This window comes from Silene latifolia, chromosome 4 (assembly GCF_048544455.1).
Source record: "Silene latifolia isolate original U9 population chromosome 4, ASM4854445v1, whole genome shotgun sequence".
Taxonomy (NCBI): domain Eukaryota; kingdom Viridiplantae; phylum Streptophyta; class Magnoliopsida; order Caryophyllales; family Caryophyllaceae; genus Silene; species Silene latifolia.
In genome coordinates, this window is record NC_133529.1 from 2306653 (window position 1) to 2328318 (window position 21666).

Genomic DNA, 21666 nt, shown 5'->3' on the forward strand with positions numbered 1-21666 from the left:
AGAGATCAAATAGTAAAAAGCATAAAACGAGGTTGAAAATTAAAAGTGGCTAACAAAGAGACGGAACACACTTCTTTGTGAAATAGGTAGAGCAATGTTGAGGCTAGTAAATAATGAAACCCTGAATACATCTGATAATTATACAAATCAAATAAAAGATAAAATAACTTGAAGTGGGGGCATAAAATATAAAACATTGTACAGAAAGGTTGGCCCCAAACTCAAAAAGAGTGTGAAAAACAGCACAACTGGCAAGAACAAAACATATATGAAGTGGCCTTATATGTAAAACTGACACATTAACCTTACAATTAAAACAAGAATATAAGAATTTGAATTGGTCTTAATGGTACACCTTACACCATCTCATATAAGCCGTAAAAATATTCCAGTAATAAAGCAACGACAATCGAACTTACACATCAAGCTAATGAGATAAAAAGTATCATCTTACCTACTATCATCAGTCAGGCTTACATCATAAGCAGTTCTACAAAACAAAGAAACATCACAACCATTAATTTATGTGAAGCCTTTTTTCTGCGCTATACGCTTCCTTACTTCACTAAGGACTCCAAAAGGATGGTTTCCAAGCTCATTTCGTACCATGGCCAAGATTTCAAGCTTTAGTGACGGGTTTTAGCTTATTTGCACATACTTGAGGCTATAACCTGCATAAAACACAACACGGCCCAAAATAGCCAAAACAAGGGAGAATAGTAGCTTAAGCTAAATAATACATAGAAATGCGTGCAAATGAATAGAATAATTATTTGAAATAGGCACGCATCAAAAACCAGTAAGAACGAAATACTTAGCAATAAGCTAAATATTCGTCTTTTTCTTTTCCCTTCCTTTTTCCTTTATGGGGGCAGATACAGGCCAGAGACAACATCCACTGATGTAGGTTCTCTAAAAAGTATTTTGATCAAAGAAATTAAGGAAATAAGGAATCAACAAAATTTTTTAACTACAGAAGAGTAGGTGGTATCTATCACAAACAGTTACTGCCTAGAACTCCCCTCCCCTCCCCTCCTTCCCAGTGTTAAGAAGTCAAGGGACTACCAAGATCCAGCAAGAAAGGTGCAATAAGGTACCTCAAATAGTAACAAATTGGTAATCCAAATAAATACAAGAGAAAGAGCAACAAGAAAAAAAAAAACTACCATCTAAAGATTAAAGCCAAGTGAGTCATATCAGTATCCCCAACACTGCCACACCCCCAACACTCAAGTTTGAAACAGAAAAGAGATTTTCATTACTCTTTTCTTCAAAAAGCCGACTCATTTAACACCACTCCATCCCTATTATCCGTAGTTCATAGTTATGGCAAGCAACTGATTTGCTTTTTTTGAATGTTTTCTACCAAGTCTTCACATATTCTAACTACCTCACTATAGTCCTAATAAGCAAACTAAAACACAAACAAATTGACTATAGGCAAGCTAGAACTTGCATTACATCACATTAGAATGTCATGTGTAAGGGTGCCTTCGAGCACCAGCTACTGAAGCAAGAAATAAACAGAAATCCAACACCCTCGTACAACAACAAAACCTTCTTCCCAAAATAATTTGGATCCTAAGTCCTAACGGTAATATAATATACAAGAAATTATTGATACAAGACACTACAAATCATACATCAGCCAGAGAAGGAATTATTGATGGAATTGTTGATAAATGGATTTAAAACTGATTAGCAAACTTTGTTATACCAACTTTTTTTCTCAAATCTCTATTACTCCTACTTTATTTACTTTGTCCTTCTAAACTATCCTAATTTTTTAAATCCCACTTCTTCCCCATCATACTATATTACTATTCTCTTATTTTCCTTTTTTCATTCTTATTATTTGTATTGTCTTCTTCATCTTCCTTTTGTTTTTCTACATATAGATTTGTCCAAACACATCTAACTGACTTGTCCAAACACATATAACTTATTTTTACTGTGTTTGGACAAGTTAGTTATGTGATGTCAAAAGAATACACCTGCAAATACAAGGATCAATGGAACATTACACCTCAAACCTACATATACATATAAATCAAAAATCAGCTTGGTGATTCATGGAATTTGCCTTGCATTGTGCAAATCTAACCAAAATCCGTCCAGCCTAGAAAAACTAAGAAGAAGATGCTCTCTTACTAAGATTGCCTCCCCTTCCTTTACCTCTATTTTTCTCACCTCGATCCCCCTCATTTTTCTTTCATTCCTTTTATTATATCAACAACCTAGGCCTTTGCCCTTAACCGCACGCTTTTTAATACTAAGTTTCTTTTACCAACTATCTGACATCGTCTACTAAGAAGTCGCATCGCCGATTTTAAAGTATTTTTATAAGACTTCGTAATCTCAAAACAAAGGAGCTTAGCTTATTAAGACAGGGTAAGGGGGTCTGGATACACAAAGAGAAGTTGATTCCGGATGACCCGTAATAAAAAATTTATTGCCGACTCGCATATTACATTGACGCACTCGTACTTCACAATACCAGAAGTGCACACAATTTATTTAGCAGGTCATTTGCTTTACTTCATCATTTTTAAACCCCAAAAAGAGCATTATTCAAATAATTAGGAAAAAAAATGAGCAGTACCACAACCCTCTAGAGATAAACCTAACCGAAAAATGAAATATCAAAACAATAAACACTAAGCAACATAAAAACTAACTAAACTCATTTAGTAACTTACATAATGATTAGTGAGGCTGAAGGCTGAAAAATGATTACTGTGTACTCAATAAGACAACCAGGTACAATGAGCAGTGAGCTAAGTGTAAAACAGTACAAGGCAAGCTCTGAAATTACTGACCTTCCATAAGAAATCTTGACCCATGCAATTGAATATCATCTGTTTGAAAGCAGGAGTTCAACAGCTTGCTACTGTCTTCTTCACTCCTACCACTACTGCATTTACATCTGCAGGGTCTATATCATCACACTGAGCACAACAAAAACCAAGTCGGATTGTTAGAGACCGAGATTCTGATAAATCTTGCAAGACTCATTGACTCCAGTTTAAATCAAGAGTATCTAAGTCACTAAGACAGTTCAGGTCATTACATTTGCGTTGAAACGTCCCATTTGGAATCTGGTGAATCCTTCTTTACAGTATCAACAAGTCTTCTAGTTGAAGCCACAATTGGGATCTGAATTAAAAAAAAATTCAAACAAGTTAATCAGAAGTATGGGAATCAAATTTGGAGGAAGCATTAAGTTGAGTCGATCACTACCGTTCCATAAGGCATAGCATATACTGAATTAGGCCACAAGGCTCATCTGCTTGGGATGAGCGTGAAATCAGCCCCCGCTACGATCATGTGAGCTAAGGGCATATAAAATTTTGTCAATCCTCTTGTATTATTAGGAAAAAGATTATCCAGTTCTTGTATTAGATTTTCCATTTCTTTATTTCCGGTCCCATTTTCCAGTTCTTGTATTAAATTTTCCATTTCTTTTTTTCCGGTCCCTGAAATGTTTAAAAAAGCAGCATATCGTGTTATTGAAGGATAATGAAATTTTCATGAGTGAATGTATGGTTTGGAGAGTGTTGATGAACTCACAAGGATAATAGTCTGCACATTATTCTCCTTGGTGAAATGAGGTATTGCTTTACAAGGATATCGTAACATTTCTGCTCTTCAAGTTCGCCTGTGAATCCAATAAGTGGGATATTATGATCCACGGGCAACTCGACTTCTCGACTCCTGCCTGAATGGTTTCGCATTAATCACCTGAAACCATGCACTCAACATGAGTTACTTGAAAGCAACACATTTAAGCACCAGTCAATAAAGCTTCATGACAACCTAAATTGACCAATGTCAACTCCAGCCTCATGTAGTAATGTCCACAACTCCACCCCCGGGAAGTAACAAACCCAAAACGAAACATCAAAATCATAAACAATAAGGAGGATTAACGATAATAGGAATATGTAGATAAATGAACACAACAAAGCGGTAGCGACAACCAAGGTAAATTAGCAAGAAATCCAGAAAACGAAGATCAATACACTAATCCTAAATGCCAGAAAACAAAGATGAAAATAATTAACCATGAAAACAAAGAAAATGATATTGGAAAATGGCAAACCCATCTAAATCCCGCCAACTAATCAGCAGTAACAAAGCACAGTAATGATAATCAAGGTAACGCAAAACCCTAATTCTACTCAAAGTCACACAATAGAGAGGAGTAGAATGCCAAAATACCTGGTTGTTACTCCCACCCTCATCACACGCAGCCGTATCATCGCCATCACATCAACTCCTTATCTGTCATCACCATGACATCAAGGCCGTATGATTTCACTCCTAAACAACTACATGCAAGATAAACATTACAAACAAATTATAAACAGGAAAAGCCTTTATTTTTAATAAAGTGAGCTGAGAAGGAGGAAGTAAAACCAGAAAAGGCAAAATGAAAATGGAAGCAATACGAGAACAAGGAGAAGCAGCAAAACGAAAATGGAAATACGAAAAACCCCAGAAAACAATGAGTAAACTACCCAATAATGAGAACAACAAACCAATAGGAAATAAGGAAAAAATCAGCAGCGCCGTCATCATCAGCAGCGCCGCCATCATCATCACGCCGGTTCATCATCGTCATCGTTGTGTGAGCGTTGATCGAAGAGGAATGAACTGGAGAATGGAGGTAGGCATTATGAGATGGAAATGGAAAAGGGAAATGGAAATGAGTGGGTGAGAATGATACAAGAATGTCGTAAAAGGAGTGGGTGTGAGTGAATGTGAGAGAAATGGAGGGTGGGGATTCAAAGGGAAAATCAAGGGTTGAGGGAGAACGCCTACTATTCATAGCTACAGTTGCTTGAACTCCCCTCTTTTTAAAGGTAAAGGATTATTATTTTTATTTTTATTTTTTATAAAAGGATGCCCGCAGCTTTCATTAAATGAAAAACAAAAGTTTACATGAAATTGGTGGGGAGCCGAGAAACAAGCTGCGCTCCCACACCTTAAGAATAAAGAAATTAAGTCTAAGTAAAAATGTAGCGGCCACCCGAGCCCCGCATCCCGAGATCTGAGAATTTCGGATCCGCTGATAAAAAGCAACAAAGATCCGAACCCAACTCCCCAAGTTATTATTATTATTATTATTATTATTATTATTATTATTATTATTATTATTATTATTAAGTGGTAGTAGTATTTGAATTAATTTTATCATTAAATTGAATATTGTCATCTTAAGTCAAATTTACTGATTTCTATAGGTCGACCAAACAAGTCGCCATCGACCTAACCAAGAAGGCAATAACTAGTGAAGTTGGACCAGCAAGAGTAGACGAATACCAAGATGTATAAGATTATAACATGAAAAAAGAATGTCAATTGTCAAACCCAAATTATTGTGATTAGATTTGTGACTAAATAAAATGTGGATCAAAATTCCTAAGAGGGAAATAATAAATTAATAATATCCTAGAGTACACCTAAAAGAAAAATTAAAAACTCTAGATAACGTATAATTAGTCAATTACGTGTCAGACAATCTTACACAAATACGAAAATACACTGTATTCGTGATTAAATATTTCTTTCTATATGGCTATATACGTATGCCCATTTACACGTGTCACGAATGCGCAGTTTTAGACTCTTATTTTGAACTTAATTTCATCTCTATTCAGTTCAGTTCAGCTTCATTCAATTCAGTTCGGTTGATCAGTTTAAGCTCATCTTATCTCTTCACAAATTTACTCTTATTTCAGTTCAGTTCAGTCCAGCTCCATTAAGTTCAATTCAGTGGATCAGTTCAGCTAAACTCATCTCTTCAAAATTAACTTCTACTTGATTCGGTTAAATCAACCCATTGAATTCACTTATTCAGTTAAGATCAATTCAGCTCTTTTCTGCCGAAAAACCAAGACCTTGTTTAGTCAAATGTTAGCTCCAAAATGTGCTCTGGATATATTAATCAACCGTTCGTCTTGCTTCAGATCGCAAGATCCGTCTGAAACAATAAAACCTTTCACAAGTGGAAATTACATGGGTGGTGGGACACCCCATGTGCTTTCCCACTCACTTTCTAAATGAATATTTTATGAGAGGAAACGGTCCGTCTTATTATTTCAAACGGATCTTACGGTCTGAAATAAGAATTTGTGATTAATCAAATCTGGAGACACTTTTTCCTATCACACATTTTCTTCTTTTTACTTTGTTGTTAATCAAGAACAAAACCGTAGAGTTCGTTGATCTTATCCAGAATTAAGCATTGTTTAATGCTATTGAATGATGAGTACGAAGTACGTAGTACTATTAATAATATTTTAAATTTATTAAAAAAAAAAAAATTTAAAAAATCAGAGATGGTACACCGTACTCCTGAGTCCTGCTCCAATTCTGTGAAGAAACCCAAAGTTCCCACATGTGAGGGTTGTCCCACATTGATAAAAGAGGAGAAGAATTACCACTTTATAAGGCAAGGGGCTACTCCCTCTATCGCCAATTGGTTTTAGAGTGGAACTCTTGCCCACGTTGTGGACTCTTTCTCCTCGGTTCAGTGCGACCCGAGACCGTTGTTGAATTTAACATGGTATCGAGCCCATGGCAAAAGACCTGGGTTTCATGGGCCAAAGTTTGCGATCGGACGAGCAAAGTTGCTCGATTGAATTTGTCCGGTGCGGAGTTAATCTTGGAGCCACGTTCTATTGGACGAGCAAAGTTCTTCGATTGAATGAATTTGTCGTCTGTGTGAGTGGGCCTCACATGTGCGGGGAGTGTGAAGAAACCCAAAGTTCCACATGTGAGGTTGTCACATTGATAAAAGAGGAGAAGAATTACCACTTTATAAGGCAAGGGGCTACTCCCTCTATCGCCAATTGGTTTTAGAGTGGAACCCTCTTGGGCCTACGTTGTGGACTCTTTCTCCTCAGTTCGGGTACGGCCCAGACCCGTTGTTGAATTTAACAAATTCACATGTAACAATGGAAGAATCGAGGTTGCACGAGTACTCAAGTTCTACATTATTTGTGTATTTCCATACTAGATTCTCCACTTCCACTTATTTACAAGGCAATATTTGATCAAAGCGTCTTGCTTGTGACGGATATCGCCAATAAATGTGATATCTATGTGCATCATGTATTGCTATTTACATTGAAAATGTCTTAATACTCTAAATTTAGTGATTAATATGTAGGACCGATGCTCATCCCTAGTCTTAATCTGGTGATTAAGATATAAGTATCGAATTCTCTCTCATATATGGTTGTACAATACTATTCTCGTAGCTTATGTATGTCCGATCTAAAGTGAAACTTGCTAAAATGACAAGGACCCGGAAAGAAAAAAAAATCATAAGTTTGTTGTATGATTAAAACATCACATAGGCAACTAGGCAAGTAACAGTTCCACATTTTTTCGTATACAAAACATCGAACCATATGAAACTAGTATGTATATAACCATCTCATACAAAACTCACTAATACAAAAGACACAAATTCTCGATGAAATCGTCACAAGCTGAACACGGACCAAATATCAACATTTTAACGGCAAATGTGAACATTTCAATGACAAACTGTTATAGCTTAGAAAATTGTTCTAGTAATATGAGTGACATTTTACTCCGTTTTCAGTTTGTAACGAAATGTGACCGTCTTCAACAATACTCATTGTACAAAAGAAACATTTAGAAACACAATCGAATCACTAATAACAAAGAAATATTGTACACGCCAACATAGTGAGTAAAGCTACTAGAGGTGATATCCAGTTATTCATGACCTTGGTTCAAATCCGTCAGCGACATCTGATATTTGTCCTACTACCCTTTACACTAAAGAATAAACCAACTACAAAATATTTAGAATTATCATTGACTTCCATCAATGATTTAAAAAAGAAATACCAAAAAGTTGGCAAGATTATTATTTCAAATTACCATTAACATATGATTCATTACATTAGGTAGAGATTTAACAACCCTTACAACAAAAACACAGAAGGGATTTATAGGGGAGGAAACTAGGAGTCAAAATCTACCACATCCACCCATAAATTTAAGTAGTGGTTATACTTGTATATAACAAAACATTTTTTTTTACTCTATAATATTTGGCATTTTCATAGTAGTAGTAGTTACCAAAATCTAACTCCCAAAAATAAAAAATTATTGGGATAAGAAAAAAAAAACAGTTCTCTCTAATCTGTTCTTGCTATGGTTTATTCTCAATGAGGGAGGCCAATCCGGTCACAATCTTGGAACTCTTCTTTGCCTCGGGTCCTCCCTTTACGTCCTCGTCCCCCGACATGTCAAAAACCGTCTCTGATTGGCATGAATTGGAGCTTGTCTCGGACTCGTCGGAATGGTGGGGCTCGGCTAAGATCGTGGACAGGGCGGGAGCGGGCTTGTTTGGGACCGGACCGTTGGAGATAGTGATCGAGTCTACTGGAGTGGGAGGGCTCATGGCGGTGGCGGTGGCGGTGATGAGCCGGGTTGGAGGAGAGAGCCATTTGGCTTGAACATAGTCGGCTTTCCGCCATGGCGGAATGTGCATGCCCTTCTTCTTTAGACTTTGTTTTGCTGCCTCCGATATAATGCAGATTATTTTAGCCAAGCGATCAGATTTTCCGACAAAGATGTTGGGCAAAGTCTGGAGAATCGATTTGTAAATCTTGGTTGATCTAGCAACTTCGAATTCTGATCGGAAATCAATGTCGATTATTAGTCTCTCTCCTTCGACTATCACATCCACGTACTCGTATTCCCCTGTTTTACCAATTTCCGAATTCAAAATCAATCCCAATAACATAAATTTCAGGACCATTAACTTCACCCTGAATTTCAGGGAGTAATATTTAACTATACATCTCAAAATCAGAAAGATGCTATCTTTATTGCAAAGATATAGAGTATATTACTCCACTAATAAATCAAGTAACAAATCTTACACAAACTTCCAAATCAAGTTATTCACAAAATCACGCATAATTTAGAAGTTAATACTAACTAATTTCCCGATAATTGGGTTGTTTAAAACCGATATACATGTCTTAAACAAGAATTCGTGCAATTGGTAAACCGAAACATGCAAGAATTTACTTCAATCAATAAAGCTCACTAAAATACAAAGAAAACTGCCAAAATTCATGGGCAAACTTAATAATTAATACTACTATTTCATCAGGTTATCCCTAGAAATCATCATGATAATTCGACAATTACCGGTCCACCACAATCAATTATTGACAGTCATGTTTGTTCAAGTGCATGTATGATGTATGGTTCAAATCAAAACTTGAAATTCATATACTCCTACATTTAACTACATTAATTAACATGAAATAGAACGATCATGGAGAAATCCCAAGACGTTCGTGTGATGTACCACGTTATCCTACGCCCCATCCAATCACCAGATTAGAATCGACAACAATACTCATCCTCATAAGTAACAAACTAACCCAAGAAAGTCGGGCACAAACGTCCACTTATGTATACAACGATCTCATATGAGTTTTATATACCACGTTATCGTACACCCCCAACCAATCAGCAAATTGGCATCGACAACAATACTCATTCTCATAACTAACAATGCAACCAAAAAAGTCTTATGTATACAACGGTCTCATATGAGTTTTAAGTACCACGTTATCATACACCCGAACCAACCAGCAAATTTGGAATAGACAACAATACCCATTCTCATAACTAACAATGTAAACCAAGAAAGTCGGGTTTAGACACACTTATGTATACAACGGTCTCATATGAGTTTTATGTACCACGTTATCGTACACCTAAACCAATCAGCAAAATTGGAATCCATTTTAAAGAAATGGTGAGACAAGCTCCTAATTTCCTATCAATGGTCCGGATCACATTTTGACAATATCTAACGATTTTAAATTTTCACATAAAGATAAAAGGAAAATGAGAGTTAAAAGAAGAAATCATTATTTAAATAGATTGCGAGAGGAAACAGAGAGGATTCTCATAAGTAACAAATTAACCCAAGAAAACCAGGTACAATGTATGTATGTATATAACGGTTTCATATGAGTTTTCGAACATTAATTCATAAAACAATGCTTGTAAAACGAAAAAGCGGAGAAAAAAGAGGGAAAAGGAGAGATTACCAGCAGGAAAAGAAGGAGATTTCTCCCACTTAGATTTACAGATAGCAGCATCATAACCAACAGCCATTAAACCTTCAACAACAAGCTTTCGCAATTCGTCTTTCCGTTTAAACACCTTGTTATTCTTCTCCGCCACCACCCTCGCCGTATCCGCCACCACATTCCTCTCATTCACCGTCGCACACACCACCAAACTCTGTTCCAATTCAATCAATTACACAATCAAATCAATTTCTCCCTCCATCAATCTCTTCGTCCTAATCATTTGTTTACTTTTTATATTCTTTATAGTATGTATTTTAATCAAAGATAAACAAATGATTAAGACGGTTTTACACAAACACCAAGAAATCCGCATCCATATTAGTCGGAAGTAACTATTTAACTTCCTATTTTACAATAAACAAACAGTACATTCAACCCTAAACTTTACAAAATTAGGGAAATTCACAAATCAATTGAATCAATTAAATCAATTAATCACATACCTTGAGAAAATCGCCGATATCGGCAGCATCAGCTTCACCATCAGAACCATCACTACCATTACCATTAAAACAATTACAGCGATTTCTCACACCATGCTTCTCATTATTATTATTATTTTCCTCAATAAAATTCGTCACCATTTTCGCTAAACAAACCGAGCTCGGCTCGAACATCTCCGCCGCCGGATGCACCGCCGTAGTCGGCGGTGCATGCGGCGGCGGAATCCTGAACAATCTCTTTAACCTCGACTTCATAACCGGCTTCGGCACCGCAACCGCCGACGCCGCCGTCTCTTCTCCGCCGTCAATCGGCTTAATCTTCGTAGAGATCAACATTTTAAAATCAAATTAAACTAATAATATAATAATTAAGCTTAAAGTTCAGTAATTACAACATATTAAGCAAGAAATAACTTGAAATTTATGCTTTACTTGGACTAAACTACACTCAAACTCAATTTAATTTGTATTTTTAGGGTTTTTGATGTCAATTTTTTTCCCCAAATTGGAAGATTATATTAAATTTGAGGGATTTAATTGATTAATTAAGAAAAGAAATTAAAGATAATATTTTTGATTATTTAAATGAAGTTTTTGGTGGTTAAGAGAAGGAAGATTAAAGAGGATAGAATGAAAGTTTGGTCATTTTTATAGAGAGAGAAGAGGGAAGAGAGTGTTGAACAAGGTAAGGGGAGCTGACTAGGTTCGGATGTTTGCCACGTTGATATTATACGTGGCGATGTTATTTTGGTCTGGATTTACTATCGACGGATTCTCTATCTTATTTTCGTGTTTATATTTACTGTTTAATATGAATAAGATTTTATTATCTTAAATTTGAAATGGATAAAAATACGATAGAGACAAAATGTGTATATCCTTAGTGAATATTAAGAGCTTATCTCATTTTATCCAGATAAAGTGTTATTTTACTCGTTTTAATCTTAGAAAGAATGTGAAGATTTTAAGAAAGATGAGTTGTCATTTGGCATAATTTATGCAATTTTTTATTACGATTTATTTTGAACAAGATTTTATTATCTTAAATTTAAAATGGATAAAAATACAATAGAGACAAAATGTGTATATCCTTAGTGAATATTAAGAGCTTATCTCATTTTATCCAGATAAAGCGTTATTTTACTCGTTTTAATCTTAGAAAGAATGTGAAGATTTTAAGAAATATGAGTTATCATTTGTTATAATTTATGCAATTTTTTATTATGATTTATTTTGATATGGCATAAAAAGTGATAGTGGAGGAAAAGTGTAATATTACTCGTTTTAATCTTAAAAGAATTGGAAGGTTTTATTATCTTAAATTTAAAATGGATAAAAACATGATCGAGACAAAATGTATATATCCTTAATGAATATTAAGAGCTTATCTCATATTATCCAGATAAAGTGTTATTTTACTCATTTTAATCTTAGAAAGAATGTGAAAGTTTTAGGAAAGATTAGTTGTCATTTGGTATAATTTATGTAATTCCCCTATTATGATTTATTTTGATATGTCATAAAATGTGATAGTCGAGGAAAAGTTTAAACACGAAAATAAGACTGATAATTTGTTTTCGGAGTTGTTAATGACGATAATGGCACGGCCTTCATGGCTCAATGTAGGGAGTTAATAGGTAGAGGTGATCAAATATGAATTTGGACTGAATATAAGTGAATTTGGGTTAAAATTTCCAACCCACAAATAAGAAATTTAGCTGGTTTGACATGCGTTAGCGAGATGAGAAGATCCGTAAACAGCTCGGCAAAAAGGGGTACTAAGATTAGACCTAGCAAACGGGTCAATAGGGTCGAGTTTCGGTCGAGTCAATTTTTGGTCGGATCATTTCGGATTTGTAGACTTCGTGTCGGATCGAGTTGGGTCATTTCGGGTTCGGGTCATCTGTTATCAAGTTATTTATCGCTAATAATCAGTTTGCAACAATAAACAGTCGGTCGGGTTATACTAGGTCGGTCAATTCGGGTTCGAATTTAGTTCGGATCTTAAGTTTACGTGTCGAATCGAATTTGGGTCTGATTATTCGGATCAGATCATTTGAGTCGGATCAATTTTACCAGGGTTAGCTAGGATAGGGTAGAAAGGGTAATATAATTGGGAGTATCCCCTCGTAAAGCGGGGGTGCGCGTGGAGGGATATGGGTAAGAAGCGTGTGTGAATAATGAAATGACGAGAATGCCACTGGATATGTTTGTAATGGTAGGTGAAAGTGGACGTTGATGTGTCTAGATAGTGAAAGCCTGAAAAGGACATCAAGGGTAAGATAGTAAATTCAAAGTGGATTAAAACTTGGTATGGAAAGATTGACATGCGACTGGTGCGTTGTGGACTTGTGGACATCTGTTGACATGGTACCATATTATTTCTCACCTCCTTGGCCTCTTCTTATTGGCTGATTTATTAGGGAGTGAAACTATTTTTATCAAATCAAATCTTGTTTCAATTTAAATTTATCCATGCACAATAAAATAAAATAAAATAAATACTTTATCCAATTTAAGTTATCTAAATTTGGAGACTTTGATTGTAAACATATATAGTTAAAAAAATATGAAACGCTGAAATATGAAACTAACGAGTTATAGAATTGGTCACGAAGGGTTTTATAGAATTATATTTTATATTTTTTACAAAAAAGAAAAATTTAATGTACAAATGATGCAAAATACAGTTAAAGGGTTGCCTCGAACACTACACAAAAGTAAATGTTATCAACGTATCTAAGTTGAGGAAATATGTTTAGGATCTGCTTATTTAACTCGAAAATTACTAATCTTTTCAGTTTGCATACACTAGTCATGACATTTTTTGTTATCTAGCCTCATTTTCGACCATATTAACTTTTATCTACACTTGAGATGTACTCGTAGTTATATCATTTTACTAGGGACTAGGAAGTAGTTAAATGATCGTGAGATCCTGAGCATACCTCTTTTATTTATACCCCTAAACTTATATCGGACTTCGACTGAAACATGGGAAATTTATTTACTATAAAAGAATAATTTTATAAAATTCAATATTCATTCATCTTTTCCTTCTTCTTCTTCTTCTTATTATTATTAATTATCTCATTTAACGATTTGACTAGTTTAGTTTACGATTCCACAAGAATCAACTCACGAGCTATAGAGAAAAATTCTCTAAGTATTAATGACATAGCTATAATTTTTTTTTAAGTAGAATACAGAGTATTTAAACGGTGAACTAGTCATGTAGAAGGTAATTCAAGGGGAAAAAATGAACTTTTTAACTCGATTTATTTATTTAGGGACGACTGTCCTTTCTAGCTCTGTGTCAATCGCTACAAGTCATTCTACCATTGGTTTATTCTACAATTTGATTGTTATGTTAGAGGCTTGTATAACAATACTTGTTTAATTTTATGAAAGTAAAGAAACTAATGATGAAATTATGCACTCTTTAGTCAATAATCATGGAGAAAGAATAGTTCTATCTTTCATTTATAAAAGTAATTAGCTTTATGTTATACGGCGTATTAGAGTAGGCCTAACAAATCATGATTTTCTTTTACTAATTATCCAACTTTAGTTAGTGATGCGTGCAAGTCACACGGCTAACCTTTTTCTTTTTCTTTTTTTTTTTTGAAAATAAAATAAAAAAAAAATAAAAATGATTCTTGTCTTCTTTTTTCCAACAAGAGCTCAAAAGTTGAGGCAAGAAATTGTAAAGAATCATCATAAAGAAATTGAAAGAACAGTACTATAGAGAAAAGCTAGGAAAACAATCATAAATAAAAGGAAAATAATCCTAAGTAATCATCATTTCTTATACGGAGTATTCCCAACTTTATACGTAATATGTCATCTGTCTCTGAAATACCTTTCATTTTTCATTATTGAACTGTTTTACAAATTTGCATAAGTCAGTTATCTTAACTGGTAAAATCAAGAGATGTGTTACTGTTTAAGTTCAAATCCAGCCTATCAGCATCATATTTGCCCTTATGGAGTTATGACTTTCTTTACACGAATAAAACAATTACTCGCATTACTCTACACTTCATCATTTTGATATGTTCGATCACATTTTTTCCAACTTTTTTTTTATGTCGCTAGCACATACGGAGTATATGATTATTATTTTGAGACAAAACATTTTATATTTGGCATCCAATAATGTAATGTAATAAATCGTACAATTTTCTTATTTTGAACGTATTTATGTGATGGAGAAAGTAACAATTATCGTATTTTAGCACTTTGTCCACCACCTTACTAGCAGAAAAGTTAAAAGTAGAAAAATAAAATGAATAAAACAGAAATGAAATTATTACAAAAGCTGTAAGGAGTTGTGATTAAAATTTTTTTTTTAAAAAAAAGCTTTTTAAAGTTTGAGATAATTTCGGGCTACGTTATCTATAAGTGCAAAGAATCTTGCTTCATTATATTTGTGGGCCTACTTTGTGGTAATAATGGCCCATCATTTCATGAGACTTCCTTATTGCTTTCTGACCCAATGGCCCACTATTTTATGCCTTTGTGTAAGGTATTATACCATGGTATTTTCCCGACTCTCCGACATCACAATTTTTTTCAGCTAGTCTTGCTATATCCGTCTATAACTAAAGACGGGTCAAATAACTTGAAAGTGGTGACATTTTTAGTCCCCACCACCTCACTTGTTGTTTATCATATTAGGAATGTGATATTGTATTTGGCCCGTCTTTAGTTATAGACGAATATGTGCCGTCTATAATGAGATTTTGTGATTTTTTTTTAAAACGGATATAATCGTGAATGGAAGAGTTCCAGATCCGTCGACCAAAACATAAAGGGAAAAAGTGAGCAAGAGAATGAGCTACCCTTTTATTGTTTCTACGAATAAAATTGAAAGAAATAGACTCAAACCAAATACAAATAGCAACGATAAACAAGCGATATGTCACTCCTGTCTTATACTCGATTTTGAACATCTTCGATCACACCCAAGCAGTCACCTTCCAAAATGATATGCCGATTTCTCGCCCTCTGAGCTTCTTGCAAACCGAATAAAATAGCCAACGCCTCCGCATACTTGGGTTCCCTCGTTTCCTCCTGTTGCATCACAGCCACCCACACAATCAAACCGCTACTATCTTGACAGACCGACATATTTTAGTTCTTAATTAAAGTCATTACTCTCTAATGTCCGCGTTTCATTTTATAATTCGTTTTAGATTTGTTATATCAAAATTAAGAAAAATATTTAAAATATTAAAATATTACTATGTACAGTAATTACTGCGTAAAAGTTAGAAAAGTAATATTAATTTTCACATCAATTTTAAATCGTTGACATTAACCTTGATTCATAAAATACAGTATTTGTAATTGGATAGAGGAGTTTATCATAATCGAAAAAAGAAGAATTAATCGTTTTTCTTTCAAAATATAATTATATGACTTACGAAACGTAAAAAGGGATTCCCTCATTTTAAAAGGTAAAGTACTCAAATTTACCACCTCTTCTACTATAATCATAAAATTAGTCTGCCTATAAAATCATGGGAGAGATAAATTAGGGCACGAAAGTTTTCTGCATCCTGACAAATTTACCCCCTACCCATCTCAATGGTGGTTTAAAAATCAAGGCTTAATCATGAAACAAAACCCGTGGCTCAGTATATTCTGCACGTGAATATATGTCAACTAGAGCTGATCAAGTGCGGGCCGGCCCGTTTGTCCCAGCTCGTTCGGCCCGCTAATATAGCGGGCTTGGACAAGAAAAAAACAAAAATTAAACGGGTAACGGACAAGAAAACTGGGCCCGCTAGAATAAATGGACGGGCTTGGACTAAACAAAATGGCCCATGGACGGCCCGCTAGGCCCGCTATTAAAAGTAACCCTATAAAATTCCTCATACCCTCAATCCTCCGCCGTTCTCTGCTCGATTTTTTTATAATTTGTACACTCTAAACTAATTAGGTAGCGCAAATTAATATTATGTCCTACGTATAACTGGGAGATTGTCGGATTTACACTTGTCGTATAAAAATTCGCCGAGAATGGACATGCTAACGGGATTGTCGTATAAAGATAGTAGCTTTCAAGTATTTACAAAAAAGGGTATGTAACCGCCATCAATGCCGCACAAAGACCAAGGCAAAAATGAAATTTTGATGTTTATAGGAGAACATTGCCAAACTTGTGTTTTTTTCCAACATCTAGTAAACTAATCTTTTGAAGATTTACTTACTTTATTAAGGGTAAGCTTTTAAAGACAATTGTTAAATTTTAGTGGGATGACGCGATAACAAACTCGTGTTTTAACAGAAACACTAATTTCTTTATTTGATTTTAGTCAGGCCCGCAGGTCGGCCCGCTCTCTTGAAGTGGGCGGGTATGGACAGTGAAAACCGGCCCGCTTAGCGGGCTCGGACTATAAAATAAGGCTCGTCGGACACTTTTTAATAGTTGGGCCCGGCCCGTGTCCGGCCCAAACCCGCTTTTGATCAGCTCTAATGTCAACCCTAAAATTATATAAGCAATTTTCCAATTCTCATTTGGATAGTTAACTCTAACTTACTCCGTAATAGATAACTCTTAATAAATTTAGTTGAAATGTATGTTAGACTCTTACATAAAGTTATTCATTATAAACCGAAAGGTGACTCTCCATTTATGTCTAATATTGGAGAGTTGCTTGAAAATGTTTATAGTCAACCACTATCTAACATAAAATGAGTAAAGTGACTTTGAAATAAAGCCTAATCAAAATTGAATCGAAACCAAAATTAAGATTAACTCAATAATACGATCTGATTTGACACAACTGTAAATTTATACCCATAAATTCTCATTTGTGACGGCACTATTTCATCACAAACTTGTAACCTTTCGCAAGAAGCAAGTGGGAGAATAAGTAGGAGGACAAATGGAGGGGAGGCTGCGAAAGAGAGGTCACAAGCAAGACCTTCTAATCCACACCGTATAAGTTTGACACATGCTCCGAAAACATTTTTCTTCTTAGGTAGGGAAGTAAGCATCCACAAGAAATTCGTGACAAAAATTGGCACCTCAATGACAAACCAGCTAATTCAGTCACAAGCTTGTGACCTCTCATAAAAAGGGAGAGGGGACAAGGTGGGGCACCCCCATGTGCTTTCCACTCACCTCTTAATAGGCATTTTGTGAGAGGAAACGGTATCCGTCACAAACTTGTGACGGATATCGCCCCTCTTCAATGAGATTTTGTGATGACAAAAACTCCCACATGAATTTCGTGACAAAAATTGGCACACCACTTGTAAAAATTCCCATGAATTACATGTACTAAAGACCGAAGTAGTACTTTTAGGTTGCATTGTATCCACCCATAAGTTTGAACAAAACAAAAGTATTTAAAGTATGGGACAATAATTGATATGACATGTTCATGTTCTTTACTCCCTCCCATTCACAATAAACCTCCCTATTTCTTTTTTCGGTTATTCACAATAACCTCCCTATTTCCTTTTTTGGTAAGTGTTTGTGTGGTCCAAATTTAATTGTATGGTGGGGTAGTGTATTTGTGTGGTCCAAATTTAATTATATGGTGGGGTAGTGTGTTTCCTTAATTTTTGTGCCAAAATGAAATGGGAGGTTTATTGTGAATGAGAGGGAGTATATCATTAGTTGAGTCTTGCATAAGTTTTCATATTTGTATTCAACTACCTTGTCTAATACTCCGTACTATGACTTGTTTGGACGGAGAGATATAAACCGAGAGAGATTATATCGAGTTAAGGGAACGATTTAAAATTGTTTGAATCGTTATGTTTGGTGAATAAGAGTGTTAGTCCCAAAATTCACATTTAATACTTGGTGACACATGTTATATGATTGGTAATATGAGCAAATAAAGAATAACATTGAGTTATGAAGCACAAATTGTTGTATAAGATTATTTTGTCAATAAGACTAGCCTGAATTGCCTGATAACACAAAATCTAATTAAAATATTTTAAATATTTGTATACAAATATTTTATTTTCATGACCTATTTATTTGATTTTGATAACTTGCACATCTAAATATGCTAGTATTCATTTTAAGATATCAGGTTATCAAAATATAATTAAAATGTAAACCAAATTAAATGTTGAATGTGGGCTATTCTCATTTCGGTTCAGTGATATGCTTTAGAACAGTCATATAGAAGAGTTTGGTTAAAAGAGTATTGAACAAATTATAAGGACAATAATAGATAGGACATGTTCCCCATATCATTAGTTGAGTCTTGCACAAGTTTTAGTACATACTCTTAGCAAATGAATGTTACTCAGTTGACCTAGTCCAATATAATGACTTGTCCTAGTGGAGAGATGTGAACCGAGGGAGATAACATCGAGTTAGGAAAAAGATGCCAAATTAATTCTTTGGTTAATAAGTGTGTTTAGACTAAAATTTGCATTTAACACTTGGTGACATGACGTTAATTACTCAAATGAGTAGTAGTAATATGGTAAGAAAGGGATGGCGATGTAGAAGGAGAATCACCAATAAGGAGAAGATAACAATTGGAGTTAAGAATAAACAACGACAAAGAAATGATTAGTAATTACATAGAAAAAAAGGCTAGGTGAGGGAGGTTGTTGCATGCGCGACCGCCGCAATAAGTGTGAGGCTAGGTGAGGACTGAATTATTGACAAGTGTCGCACTTTATCTTCTCTCATTTTCAAAAACAATCCTTATCTTCGTTATAATAATCCCGAGACCAATAAACAATAGAATTGTGAAGGTTTAATTGCACCGAACTTAGAGACGATGGCAATGAATCGGTCCATTAATACCCGAACACGTACCCGTGACACCGACCTTTGATCAAAACTCGTAAGAATCTAAAATTAGCAGACCCGGGACCAGCGAACGGGGGGGTGGATGGAGGGTTGTTGTCTGCGCATGAGCCTGATTCTCAACAAATTTATCTATAGGCAATTGCATACCAGGGAACAATAAGATCTATTTCAGATTAACTTCATATTCACTAACTCTGCAAATCCGTAATCTTCATATCCACTAACTCCGCAAATCCGTAATATCAATTAATAACTATACAAGTCTACTGTCACTTGTTTTTTTGTCCCACGATGTATCAATCATACATCCAAGTACACCGACTACCAAGACGTTGTAGGACTTGTACCCAAAAGAAGTTATAGTGAACCAAGTAAAATACAACAACAACAACAACAACAACAACAACAATAATAATGATAATAATAATATAATAATAATAATATAATAATGTTGTGCCCCTTTGTTTCCGGTGTCTAAGCCGTGTTCTGCTTGTTTTGGGGTCTTTGATGGTGACATCCATGGTAATCATGATGTGTCGTGTGCTGGGACTGTTGGTATTAAGCATCGACATAACCTTGTTCGTGACACCCTCTTAGATAGCTGTTTCCGATCTCAGATTTTCTGCTGGTAAGGAGGTGGATATTGGTTTGTGATGACTCATAATTATATACATATTTATGCCCCCCTTAATTACTTTTGATACGGTTTTCGTGCTAGTTTATATCATTTACATGCCTTTTATGTTAGAATGTCGATACTTCCGCCTTTTGATGTTTAATGCAGGAATGATGCATTTGAGGAGCAAAGGAATGAAATGGGCATCGCATAGTGATCATGAAGGGATACACGAAGCATGGCACGAGAATCCATAAGAATGAAGGAAGAGAAGTTAAGAAGAAAACACGAAGAAAAGAGCTTCTTATTACAAGTGCCTACTTTGAAGAGCCATATCTCGAGTTCTACAATATATTTTCAAGTGATTCCAATTGGAGGTGAAATCTTATCTTCTTAGCTTTCCAACGCCGCAAAAATCGCTTGTTTCTGATAAGTAACGAAGAAATGGCGGCCGTTTGAAGTTCAGTGCGCGAAGCAGGAAATTGGTGCCTCGATCGAGTCAACCTTGGCTCGATCGAGGAACTTCATGCTCGATCGAGTCACCCTCGACTCGATCGAGGAACCAACCTAATCAACTAAATTTCGCAATGTCGAGAGTTGGGTGTTCTTGAACTTTGGTGCCTCGATCGAGTCACCCTTGGCTCGATCGAGGAACCTTCCAATTTTATAATTCCCGCAACTTTCCTTAAGTCGGTTATGTATTGCTATAAATACCAAAACTCGTACCCTAGGTTATTGGATGCTTTATTTTTCAGTAGGTTTAATATAGCTACCTTAGAAAACTCTCTCAAATACTTAGTTTAGTTTAATTATTGTCCGGATCTAGCTATTTACGGTATTGTTCTTAATCTTTCCTTTATTATTAGTCATTTATTTCATTGTTCATCTTTTATGCTTGCAATCATGTTTCTTATTAATGTTATTGTTGTTCTTCTTTCTATTATGCGTAGCTAAATCTCTTATCTAGGGTGAAAGGGGATCTAGGTTGTTAGAAAAGGGATTATTATGAATTGATTGTTAAATTGCTCTTAATTGTTGTTTGATTATCGTACTACTTCTAATTAGTTAATTCTTGATCGAATTGATTAATTAGTCTTGCATAAACTAGGATTATCACCGACCGGGTTAAGACTAGTATAGGCCACGATAATTGAATAGAGATAATTTAATGATAGCGACCGCATGTTAAATTAGATCTAAAAGAAATATTGAATCGACCGATCATGTAACTTTCAACAATATAAATTGCTCAATCAATGAATTAAATTCTACCCTTTGATGACGACCTAGTGAACCCGATCCCTAGACCTTTTAATATTATTGTTATTCATCTTTTATTTTCTTGCAATTAGCTGATTAGCATACAAACAATCAAACCCCCAAAATTGGTTACCTTAAGACGGATTTAAATATAAACAAATTAGATAATCACCGCCTCCCTGTGGATTCGACCCTGACTTACCGCTAGCTATTTTGTTAGTACTAAGCTAGGATTTATTTTGATTAAGGCAAACGACTGAAAATAACCTTATCAGTTTGATTGATCGATGGGCATGACAAGCCCCTGCGTCTTGCGGATTTATTGCTTTATTATTGAGACATTGGGGGGTGATTTGTTTGTCGATCTGACTGAGTTTT

The 21666-nt window shown here is 35.2% G+C and overlaps 1 protein-coding gene and 1 long non-coding RNA gene across 3 annotated transcripts; both read right to left on the minus strand.

The window, feature by feature from the left end:
* Positions 1 to 287: 287 nt before the first annotated feature.
* LOC141652525 (uncharacterized) lies at positions 288 to 4505 on the minus strand. Of its 2 annotated transcripts, XR_012547217.1 has the most exons (6): positions 4222 to 4505; positions 3571 to 3741; positions 3241 to 3476; positions 3071 to 3156; positions 2820 to 2948; positions 288 to 671 (listed from the first exon to the last, which is right to left on the minus strand). It is a non-coding gene; the product is annotated as an uncharacterized LOC141652525 (long non-coding RNA). The 2 variants fall into 2 exon arrangements; XR_012547216.1 differs by having other exon boundaries at positions 288 to 2948; positions 4222 to 4503.
* A 3382-nt stretch (positions 4506 to 7887) lies between these two features.
* LOC141652526 (uncharacterized) lies at positions 7888 to 11309 on the minus strand. Its single transcript, XM_074460044.1, has 3 exons — positions 10613 to 11309; positions 10125 to 10320; positions 7888 to 8751 (listed from the first exon to the last, which is right to left on the minus strand). The coding sequence occupies exons 1-3, from the start codon at positions 10946 to 10948 to the stop codon at positions 8198 to 8200; spliced, it is 1086 nt and encodes a 361-aa protein (XP_074316145.1). The 5' UTR covers positions 10949 to 11309; the 3' UTR covers positions 7888 to 8197.
* Between the last annotated feature and the right edge of the window lie 10357 nt (positions 11310 to 21666).